This window comes from Xylocopa sonorina, chromosome 4 (genome assembly GCF_050948175.1).
Source record: "Xylocopa sonorina isolate GNS202 chromosome 4, iyXylSono1_principal, whole genome shotgun sequence".
NCBI lineage: Eukaryota > Metazoa > Arthropoda > Insecta > Hymenoptera > Apidae > Xylocopa > Xylocopa sonorina.
In genome coordinates this window covers 14,354,321-14,365,297 of record NC_135196.1, presented here as the reverse complement: position 1 = coordinate 14,365,297, position 10,977 = coordinate 14,354,321, and the positions used below count along the sequence as shown (strand labels likewise).

General features: G+C 39.2%; 2 protein-coding genes across 7 annotated transcripts; one reads left to right on the top strand and one right to left on the bottom strand.

The window, feature by feature from the left end:
- Window positions 1-856: 856 nt before the first annotated feature.
- Lcch3 (Ligand-gated chloride channel homolog 3) lies at window positions 857-9,154 on the bottom strand. 2 transcript variants are annotated; one of them, XM_076893670.1, is made up of 10 exons: window positions 9,071-9,154; window positions 3,698-3,840; window positions 3,509-3,615; window positions 3,195-3,262; window positions 2,969-3,114; window positions 2,708-2,865; window positions 2,207-2,491; window positions 1,889-2,119; window positions 1,562-1,818; window positions 857-1,377 (listed from the first exon to the last, which is right to left on the bottom strand). In XM_076893670.1, the coding sequence occupies exons 2-10, from the start codon at window positions 3,760-3,762 to the stop codon at window positions 1,225-1,227; spliced, it is 1,470 nt and encodes a 489-aa protein (XP_076749785.1). In that variant the 5' UTR covers window positions 3,763-3,840; window positions 9,071-9,154; the 3' UTR covers window positions 857-1,224. The 2 variants fall into 2 exon arrangements, with proteins under 2 accessions (XP_076749785.1, XP_076749786.1); XM_076893671.1 differs by lacking the exon at window positions 9,071-9,154 and adding an exon at window positions 4,830-5,025.
- On the top strand, window positions 5,936-10,732 carry LOC143422763 (gamma-aminobutyric acid receptor subunit alpha-6). Of its 5 annotated transcripts, none has more exons than XM_076893665.1 (11): window positions 5,936-6,063; window positions 7,436-7,635; window positions 8,634-8,701; window positions 8,758-8,978; window positions 9,065-9,147; window positions 9,257-9,456; window positions 9,518-9,605; window positions 9,664-9,824; window positions 9,903-10,079; window positions 10,219-10,361; window positions 10,483-10,732. In XM_076893665.1, exons 1-11 carry the CDS (start codon window positions 6,056-6,058, stop codon window positions 10,694-10,696), a joined length of 1,563 nt encoding a protein of 520 aa, XP_076749780.1. In that variant the 5' UTR covers window positions 5,936-6,055; the 3' UTR covers window positions 10,697-10,732. The 5 variants fall into 5 exon arrangements, with proteins under 5 accessions (XP_076749780.1, XP_076749781.1, XP_076749779.1 ...); XM_076893666.1 differs by having other exon boundaries at window positions 9,065-9,156; window positions 9,903-10,031; XM_076893664.1 differs by having other exon boundaries at window positions 9,065-9,156.
- Window positions 10,733-10,977: the final 245 nt, after the last annotated feature.

Genomic DNA, 10,977 nt, shown 5'->3' with positions numbered 1-10,977 from the left:
TTGAAGCAATTGTTTGTAGATCAGTGGTATTTATTTCGTAACGAAGGGAAAAAGCATGTCTCGTGTGCACATTTTTAAGAGGTAAGTCCATGGTTATCGTCTAATCTAAACGAACAGTTGACAATCATTTATTTACATAACAAGACTACGCGTACGCGTATACGTAACGTGTATGTACGTATGTATGTAATATAACTACTTGCATGTATTCTCTGTTCAATTTTTTCCGTGAGTTTATCTCGAAACGACGTTTCTAACAAAACAGATTGACCAGAGAATAAGTACATATACGCGCATTAAAAAATTTGCGCATTAGTTTACGATGTAATGTAAAAAGTGATGACACTTAAGGAGAGATGCTACTTCGATATGAATTCAGACCAGTTACTCCGATAGCTTTTTGCATCATGCATTTGTACAGACTGTCTCAACAATTTTGTGAATTGATGTTAATGATACTGTTACATGGTGTTTTGGTGCATGACCGAATGATTGAGATAGTCCTTATCACACACGGAACGAAACACAACACGTGTACCGTATCGAAAGTAAAAATGCCAGAAACGAATGATCCATACTGAAATATAACAGTATCGTTTAGCCTATGATAGTCTTAATTAGAGGTTTTTTATTGAGAAAACTACCATATTATTTTATGATACATGTTTCTACATATTTCGTACGGCGTTTCGTATCCTTCATCTTCGACAACTTTACGAATACCCATGAAGTCTTTTTTATCGTCAGTTGCGAAAGACGGACACCTTTCATCGTAGTATTAATTAAGTTCAAACGATCCGACATCTAACGGCGTGTAAAAAATTTGAATAAGAAACATTTTCAATGATTTAGCTCGATGCGTATCAAACAGTTAATGTTTGTATGCGTTTGATGTCGTTTTAAGAAGCCTCGAATGATCCACATTTCTGCGCGACACCACTATCTACTCGAATCGGTGAGCTATCGATTAGGAACGTATTCCCTAAAATATAATTAGACCTCGAGAATACCATCGACGCGTTCTGAAAATATTTTCTCATCGATAAACATTGGCAGCTTTCGATTCAGTACTTTCGATACCTGCTCCCTTCGACTGAGAACGAAGATTCCGGTTTAATTGAAATCTGTCAATTCCCATCAATATTGGTCCTTCTTTTTTGTGTGTATTTTTTTAATTTCTCCCTCGTCGCACGGCAGATGACGAAAGAATGCTGTTAATTATGCTCAAAGGAAATAGAATACCCAGTAGATGGCATTGAATAGCATAAAACTGACCGGAAATATAATTCGGGAGTATTTGTCGATAATATTTACATCCTTAATCTTCGGCATGGATACTCGCAATACGGACGCCCCTCGCCGTATCGCATGCAGTACCTGCAATCATTGCACGTTTTTTATTATATTCTTCTGATAGATTGAGACGTTGCAGATTCCGCACAGACTGAAATCTATACGTATCGCATTCATCTTGCTAGTATCGAGATTGTGTAAAAAGTACAGTACCTTCAGAAGTTAATGTTCTCTTTATTTTATGGCGTGACTATCGAGAGGTTTTTACCTTGGGTTTGTGCGGCTTAGGGCCCCTGTACCTAAGGCCAGGATGCCGACCGTACGTATTGTAGGCCGCGACTCTAGAAATTCGAAAGCTAGGGGGGAACTTGGCCGGATCGTGTTCTCTTCCAGTACCGGGCGTCGAGCTGCTACTAACCAGTCCCGACCTGTTCCTTATGCTGGGCAGAGGCGACATCCTCAGATCTTGAAGCTCTATTATATCCGCCTCCGTTGAACCCGGGAAAGGAGAGCTCGCTTTGCTCCCTGCACGATTATTTCTCCCTCAGAGGGTCTCATCTTGTGCGCGAGAACTTCAAATACGATAAAGCTTTACCTGATTTCGAGGAAATCACTCGTTTGTCATCCGTGTCTTTCTTCTTCGTCTTCTTTTTGGCTCTGGCGCCCCAATAAGTGTAATTGACCGCCGCGTATTCTAGCAGAGCGGCGAACACGAAAACGAAACACATCACCAAGTAAATGTCGATAGCCTTCACGTAGCTGATACGCGGCAGAGAGCTACGCACACCCGTTGAAATAGTGGTCATCGTCAGGACCGTCGTTATACCTAAAACAGAGATAGAGATTTGACGATTTTTCAATTGAGGAGTGGATAATAATGTAGCGTGTAGATAATAATGTAATCGTTGTTTACCGAGGGCCACTCTAGCACTGGTCGCCTCGTGATTAATCCAGAAACTGACCCAGCTCAGCATCACGATGAGGATGCTAGGCAGGTAAGTTTGGAACACAAAGTATCCGATGTTCCTTTGAAGTTTGAAGCTCAACGATAATCTCTGGTATATGCCGGTGGCCAGCCTCTCTTTACGGTCATTCGTTTCGTAACCGATTATCGTGAACTGTGGCAGTTCCGCCTCTTCGACACCGCGGACTGGAGTCTCCTTCCAATACATTACAACGTCCAACACCGTGTACCCATCTAACAAAAAACAGTCCCTCTATGTAGTAGAAATGAAAACTGTACATTTAAACGTAAACTAAAATTCCATCTACCGCTCTATCTATTGCTCTGATAGACGATCAATACGTAGGTATACTGGGAAATGGTTAAGCATGAGAATTGATACACTTGTACGTTATAGGAAAACGATACGCTACGAGAGGTATATTAGATCTGTACTAATATCGATCGTACAGCTCTCAATCTCTACGGTGCAGTTCTGCGAATCGAGCGGATAGTAGTGCAGATCCATCATGCAAGCCAGGGTCGTCGTGAATCTCATGCCATAAGTGACTGATCCGTCCCCGGACAACCGAACGAGTTTATTACGCTCGGTCACGTCGTGTAAGAAGCTGTGAAAAAATCGACAAATCATCATTTCTCCATCTTTAATCTGATTCTATCTACTTTCACACGGTCACCGCCATTCCGTGGTAACGGACACACGTCGTCTACCTATTTTTATCGTTGGCGAAGAACGTATCAGGAACCCAAATCTTCTCCGCGAAATCTCCGCTAAGGGTGAGAACCTCTTCTTCTTGGGAAAATGCAAGCCTCTCGTCTTTCCAGTATTGATTTAAATACATCGTTATCGTGTAATCCTGCGACAAGGTGAATTTTTTAATCGAACGTGCAAAAAATGTTTGGCTAGATAAAAGAAATTAAAGGGGTATAATTTTACCATGTTTACTTCCGAGATTGCATCGAAACTCGCTATTGTAAGATCCATACCAACCAATAGGGGTTCCCCTGTTAAACGGAAATAGAATCGATTAATCGACCAAGATTAAGGACATCGCTTACCACCACTAAGCGGATTAATTAAAATTCCGATGCGATCAGTGGCCTGTAAACGATTCGTTGTTAGGTCAATCAATTTTTTTGGCTCTGATTAATCTTGGTACCGCTTTTTTTTTAAATGCCTTCTAAAATTAATCAGCAACTTCCTGTTCAAGATACTTTTACCGTTGATGTAAAAATTGATGATATATTTACCGCCGAAATTTGGCCTCAATCGAATATCGTAACCATCAAGGATTCGTGATATAGTTTGCGTTACATTCTCCAATCTATCCGCCACCACTGTATTCTCAAGACTGGCCCTGGAATACAACCAATAGTTATCGTATGATAAACATCAGATTCCGCCTAATTCGTTTTAATTTGAATCGAATGAGTTCTTACCGAGCGACTAGGTGAATCATCTGCAACAGGAGACAGATCTGCTGCAGCCACATTCTGCGATGCATCCCTTGAAATTACGTCAGCAGATAGAAGAGGACGTCATCTCGATAGGTTTTTGCACCTCGACATCGAGCTGCCAGAAACTGAAACAAGAATCGACCTAATTCCCGTCCTTGACCCTTATTGTACGTTGGTAATTGGTCTGGTCCAACGTTCCATCGATACTCGACAAACTACCTGCAATTCGATTGCTACTACTATACGGGAATTGCACGATTATTTATCAATTTCTGAGACGTTTTTTGTTTTATCCCCAATGAAAAGTGATCTAAAATATAAAGAAAGAACCATTCTTTGGAGTATAATATCAAATGATGGTGTACTCGTTGCATTTAGCTGTTAAAACGTCGTCGAAGATGCCGCCAACAGGATTCGTAGACATTGTCAAGCAGAGAACTTGCCACGAAAAGTAAACGCCTTTCACACTTCCCGGACCAGCTGCCCTTTTAAGGGCACACTATTTCGTTTTCACCACCGAGCGGGACAGGTTCGTTCACGAGCACTGTCCAACGTCGTCGCTGTTGTTGAGGATATCTCCCGACGCCTCGGATGCTGCGCGCCACTCACCTTCACCGCTCACTCATCCCCCAAGTTCTTCACTCCCACCATCCAGCGCCTCTCTTCCTATATCACCCTCTACTAACCTCCTTTTCGTCTCTTCGTCGCGATACCGTCCGTCCTTCTTATCACCCTGGCCTTATCAACCCTCCTCTCTTACACTTTCACTGTCTTCCTATTCAACCTTTCCACGATCGTTCCTCTCACTCTCAGAAGACTCACTTTTCGTTGCCTTTTGTCTGACCTTCCTCCCTTCCAGTTTATCCACCCAGTCCATCCTATTCCTCGGCTGTCGTCCGTTACTCTTGGACAATCTTTCTTCGCCCATCTGCATACTCCTGTCTGTTCACCTGTTCCTTACTTCGTCGAATTCTGAATCGATACGAACCGCACACCCTCCTTTTCATACGTTTCTACCTTACCCAGTACCTTCCCACCCCCAATCCCGATCATCTCAGCTCGTATCCGTATTTCACACTTCCACTTGCCAGAGTACGATCCTGTTCTCTCTCACCTATTTATCTTTCGCTTCTGTCTCGACGCCGATAACAGGCCTAGCCCCTGTATCTCCGGGATACTTGGCATTCCTCGACTCCCGGAGGCTGTATGGAGGCTGGTTGCAAAACGAGCCACGCATGTGCAGCCCCGTTTCACCGCGACCTACTGACACAGAGAGTTTCCCGTGTCGCTTCCATCTACGACTATCTCTTCCACTCGGGGGTTTCGATGTTGGGAGAGGACCAGAGCCCACCCCTTGGATGCATCCGCAAGATGCACGCCGACATCGACGACGGCCGTTAACCTTATGATATCCCACCTTCCATCGATCTTCATTTAGGAACATGTATTCTAGAGATCACTGGAAAAGATAGAGCTAGTGTTAACATTCCTGCTCCATGCATCAACTTGGATCGGGGTTGATTTCGATGGTAATGTCAAAAGGATCGACACATATCATTGTTGATGATATTGACAATGGTATTGTCGTAACGATAAAGAGTTGTTAATTGCTTTTGATGCAAGGTATAGATCATTATAGATATTACAATGTCATATATGCGCTCTGACACATACATACGTGAAATAATATTCCTTTTGACACGTATGGAACACTCTGAAGATGTTCCATTTTAAATCGGTGGTTTGGTAATTTCATTCTATCAAAGAGCAATTTTTACTTTTGTTTCTTTCACGTTTGATGTCATTGTATTGCACAGTGCTAGCTCAAAGTTTCGTAAATTAATTATATCGGGTCAACTGAAAAAATGTGCTCTCATAGAATTTAACGTTCAATCGAATATTGTATGCACCAATTCTTGTCTGTGGTTCCTCCATAGCTGGTTCCTTTCTGTGTCTCTTGGTGCAACATTTTATACTGGAAATTTCAAGTTTTCACTTCGTTAAGTAATTTTCTTTCGTTCGATGTTTCCGTCTAATAAAAACTGAGTAATAGAGCCGCCTTTCAATTTCATCGCGATAATATTTCTTACTTCGTCATTAACTGTACGGTACGAGGGTGTAAAGTAGAAATGAATAAACGAGAAAAGATTTCGTTGTTCGTCGCAGAAGATAGGATTGTTGGAGCTTGCGCGTGAGAATGTTTCGTTTTTCAGAGGGGGAGATCCACGAGGATCTGTCAGGTGAACCGCGTGTAGATCTTCCTCGTCAGTGCTAGCATTCAGTTCGAGCTTATTTAAGTTTTCGATCAAAATTTTAAGTGACACGAAGAGGTGCAACGATATGTTAAAGTAAGTACTATTATTTTCCTTTTTCGTTTTTACTAACGGACGTATTGTGCATTTCATATTTTATAAATAATATATACGCTATTCCGAGAATTGCTTTTAAAGCGACGTGAATACTTTTTTGTTTGGTACTTTAATTATACGATTCTGTATATTAAATGTGAAATTAGCTGGTGAAATAAATTATGTTAATGGTAACGAAAGCTGTGCCAAAGATCGACAGTCCGCACCGATTATTTAGCTAGACTTGTAAATACGGCAATATTGATGGAGACCGTTAATGAAAAAGCTGAAATTAAAGTGGCTCGAGTTCCAAATAAAAAACGTGCACCTTCAGTAAATGAAGAAAAAGTAATTATTTACCAGCTTTTCGACAACTCGTATCATTTCGTCGATAATCACCCTTTTATCATAGAGAAACCACAATGATTATTATACAATAGCTTTTGAACGTATTTTTGCATACAATACTCGACGCGTTTACGTCTGTGCTCATGTTATACAAATAACTTTACGTTTACGATAATAGCTAAGATTTCTCAGAACTTCAGAAATTGCAATTGAAAATATTCCATCTATTTGTACGTGGAAATATTATTGAAAAGTGTAAAATATTTGACGAAAAATGTTGTTTCCAATTGCTCTTTTCACGAAAAGGGCAACGGAAGAACTTAAACGGCGATTCTGATGTAACGAGAGAGAATGTTCACTCGAAAGAACGAGGGGCATCCTCGTCGCAAGTTGCTGAATCCGCGGCTAAGGAGAGCACTTTTCTACCGCTACTTCTTCCCCCTTTTGCTCCCTCGTTGCTTCCTCATCTTTGACACTGGTTTGCCTGGCGCCTGCCATTCTTTTCCCTTAACAGAGCACGTTTCACTTTTTTATTTTCATCTGCCTCTCTAGCACCAAAATTGTTTAATTTTCATAAGAAATACTACATGGAAATTCTCCCGTGTTCGAAACAAAGCTTTTTAAAAATAATTGAATAGTTTTTAGTACAGAGACTGGGCATACCCATCGTTTTCAATGTTGCAATGGACTCAGAGATGCCTTGGCAATCCTTAGTCGCTCATTTTGCTTGGCTTTTCTTCTTTTGCGTGTCTTCATTATCAGCAATGAATTTTCCTACCTGCGAGACATATCACTATTATAATAATTATTATTATTGTCGCAGTAATTGTCATAGTTATAGTCAATATCATTACCCCAAAAGAATAAATATTAATATTTCCTAAATTACTCGCGTTTATACCTCGAGGTATTTAACTGAGTCTCATTATCGCACTGAAAAAGAAAAGAAAGGAGAAGAAAAAACTAATTATCGGATTGAAACACAAATTATTCGTTTTGACGTTAGTTAAAGAATATTTTACAGGTTGATAGTCTTTCTGTTAATGTCAACGTGCGAAAATCGGAATTACGCTCTTGATATTACCTCACCACCTTCGAGGAATTCTTCGAAATCTACATTGTCCAGAGGAACTATTAACGATATAGTTTCTCGAAATATTACAATGGTTCTTGAGAATCTTTTAATGAATTACGAGAACAATCAATTACCTACTCACGGGAAAGGTAAGAATCAAATAATTATCTCGTAAAGCTTATTTCGAATAACCATTACTTTAGTTCAAATTATTTTGTACTACATTTCCTTTCTACTCGTCAAAGTAAATTTTCGTTCCTAAAGTTTCATTTACGCTTCATCGGGTCGCTCTGAACTTATTGGATTAATTTACGGTGAATAATGAAGCGTTCAGAGGATTAGAAAAATTTTCAAAAATGAAAACATATTTCTAATTATAGTTTTCAACCCCAATTAACTAATTTAAAGAAACACAAATGCATATCGATTGCAATATACTTATAAAAGAAAAATTAGAACATTGTGTATGTAACAACCTTTGACAAGTGTTCGAACGAAAAAGGAAAACTAGGAGTCGATCCAATACGAGTGAAACGCGCGCGGATAGTTGGACGGTAGCCAACCAAAGGGAAGTATCCCCTCAAAATTGCTTTTATCCCTATCGCGCGGTCTTTTTCTATGATTTTCCTTTGTTTTCTGCCCGCAGGAATACCGAAAAACCACCATTCTTTTCCATTTTTTGTACAGACATCTTTTCGGTTGTTGCTTTTTATTATACATTTTTCTATTTATCGCGAAAAAGCCTAAATATAAGCAGTTATTCTAATCATACTGGTCTGACATATAAACGCCTTGCGTGGCTGCTTAACTGGCTGTATCTACTACGCAGCCATCCATTGCGGATCACTTAATCTACTGCGCAGCCATTTAATTCGAAGTGGATGTATCCACGCATAGGTATTCTATTGGAAGTAGATCTATCTGTTGCGTGGCAGGTTTCAATTTCAAATAGCTTTGTCTGTTCCACGACGGTCCAAATTGAAACGACTTTGCCTACTCACTTAACGTCGCCACTACCATTTATTATTCTACTGCCGCAGGATTCCCTTGGTCTAACCAATATAGCTAGAATCACTGCTCGCGCGTGTACAATTGTATGCAACGACTTCGTACCGAGTTATATTGACTAAGGAATATTTCTTATTAGGAACGCCAACAGTGGTTAAAACCAATATTTTAATAAGAAGCATGGGTCCCGTATCAGAACTCGATATGGTAAGTTTATGATAGGATAATGAAATAGTTAAGTGATTTTTACCTCTTTCTTGCAGGATTACTCGATGGATTGTTACTTTCGGCAGTCTTGGCGGGATTCTCGTTTAAGTTTTCTGGGCCCAATAAAATCGCTCAGTTTAAGTATCAAAATGTTGGAGAGAATCTGGAGGCCGGACACATACTTTTATAATGGGAAACAGAGTTACGTGCATACTATCACAGTGCCAAATAAATTATTGAGAATATCACAAGATGGAGATATCCTTTATTCCATGAGGTCACTACGAGATTTAGATTTTATTTTTTTTTGCCAGTAGTGAAATTTAAAGTTTTATATAAAAACCACGTAAATATTTATGACAGACTCACCATCAAAGCGAAATGTCCAATGGAGCTTAGAAACTTTCCCATGGATCGACAGTCCTGCCCGTTAATTCTTGGAAGCTGTAAATACTGTCGAGAAAGTTTTAAAAATTACATACACCAATTTATCAATAAATTGCGAATATTATCTCAACTTTTAATTCTCCCTTTTTCATATCTTCTTTTTTTCAGATGCATACACATCTGGTCAACTAGTCTATGAATGGCAAGAGGGTTCTTCCGTCGATTTTGTCCCTGGGATGGCTCTCTCCCAATTCGATTTAATGGGTTCACCGTACAGAAATTTAACTTTTGTTCGGCGGGAAGGCGAATTCTCGGTTCTTCAAGTTTCCTTCAACCTACAACGGAACACCGGTTATTTTATCATTCAAGTAAGTTATTAGACGAACGCGTAACACTAACGAGATATCATCGTTTTTATAAATTCGTCAGGTTTACGTGCCCTGCGTTCTTATAGTAGTACTAAGTTGGGTATCCTTTTGGATTCATCGGGAGGCGACCAGCGATCGAGTTGGTCTAGGTAAATCGATATTTCCAAATATAAAACTATACAAGATTTTTATAAACTATTATTATAGGTATTACAACGGTTTTAACATTGTCGACCATCAGCCTCGATTCCAGAACTGACTTACCAAAAGTCAGTTACGCCACTGCCCTTGATTGGTTCTTGCTAATGAGTTTCGGATACTGTATCGCTACTCTCTTGGAATTCGCCGGTGTTCATTACTTCACAAAGGTATCTGCAACAGTCAGATCGTATGGGACTGGAAATGTAACGATTTCTTAATTTATTATACCTCTACGTTTATATTAGGTCGGGAGCGGAGAAATACCTTTGGACGAAGAGGAATTTGGGGACGAAAGTGAAACTGATTATCAAGATGGTTATTGCAGCATTGTATCGTGCAGTCCTCAGACAATGCATCCAGAAACAATAATAGATGTACATCGCAGAAGAAGTTCTCTTATATGTGATGTTTATGGTGTCAACGTAAACATAATACGAATTCATATCTAGAAAACTAGAAAACTATCTAAAAATTGATTCATTCGTTATTGTTGTCGTCATTAAAAGAAAAAGTGTATATGTAACTATAAATATAGATTTTCAAGCAAGATATCTCATTTAGGAATCGGTTTCTTATGGAAGAGGATCGATGACGGTTTCAGTTACTTCAAAACCGTCGACAATGGAAAGACAAACTCAAACCGAAGTGTGGATACCAAAATGGCGGCAATTTCTTTATTGCCTCGCTGGTGATGAAGCGTTCAGGTATAACATTTCTACCCCACTCTCTGCTTCGTACCTGTAAAAATTTAATAGCGGTCAAATTGGTTTCTCTCTAATACATCAACTAATAAATATGCGTTTACTTTTGTTATCCTATTCGCAGGAGACGTAGACAAAGAGAAGCAGCTGGAAATTGTAGGAAACACGGTGAAAAAATTGCAAGGCACATAAATAGCGTTTCGTACATTGATAAAGTGGCGCGTATAGTATTTCCAGCTTCTTTCGGTTTACTTAATGTATGTTACTGGGTCACTTACGTTACTTACCAAGAAGAATTCAAATGGCAAGATTCACCACTTGGTTCAATTTCTTTATAACCGAATTTATAAGCTAATTAAGAAACAAAAGTGTGTATGATATTTACAGAAGCTGCACTAAAATAATATTCTCCCTAAATTTGAATGTAAATATTGTTTTAAAATTGAACTCTATAATTTGATTAAACTCTCGAACAATGTTCCTTCCTTTATACTAATAAGTAATGTAAAGACATGTTTTCTGTTTCTATTAGTATCATAACGTTGAATAAAATTATATTATTATTAATATATGGAGTAACGTATTAGCGACACAAAGCTTTCTGATCATAGTTTCATTG

Coding starts and splice junctions, on each gene's coding strand:
- Lcch3 (XM_076893670.1), bottom strand. CDS start 3,762: ATGCATCGCAGAATGTGGCTGCAGCAGATCTGTCTCCTGTTGCAGATG. Junction 3,115..3,194: donor CAATCTCGGAAGTAAACATG/GTAAAATTATAC, acceptor ACCTTGTCGCAG/GATTACACGATAACGATGTA. Junction 1,819..1,888: donor AGTGATTTCCTCGAAATCAG/GTAAAGCTTTAT, acceptor ATAATCGTGCAG/GGAGCAAAGCGAGCTCTCCT.
- LOC143422763 (XM_076893664.1), top strand. Junction 8,702..8,757: donor CCGTATCAGAACTCGATATG/GTAAGTTTATGA, acceptor TCTTTCTTGCAG/GATTACTCGATGGATTGTTA. Junction 10,080..10,218: donor GTGATGTTTATGGTGTCAAC/GTAAACATAATA, acceptor TATCTCATTTAG/GAATCGGTTTCTTATGGAAG.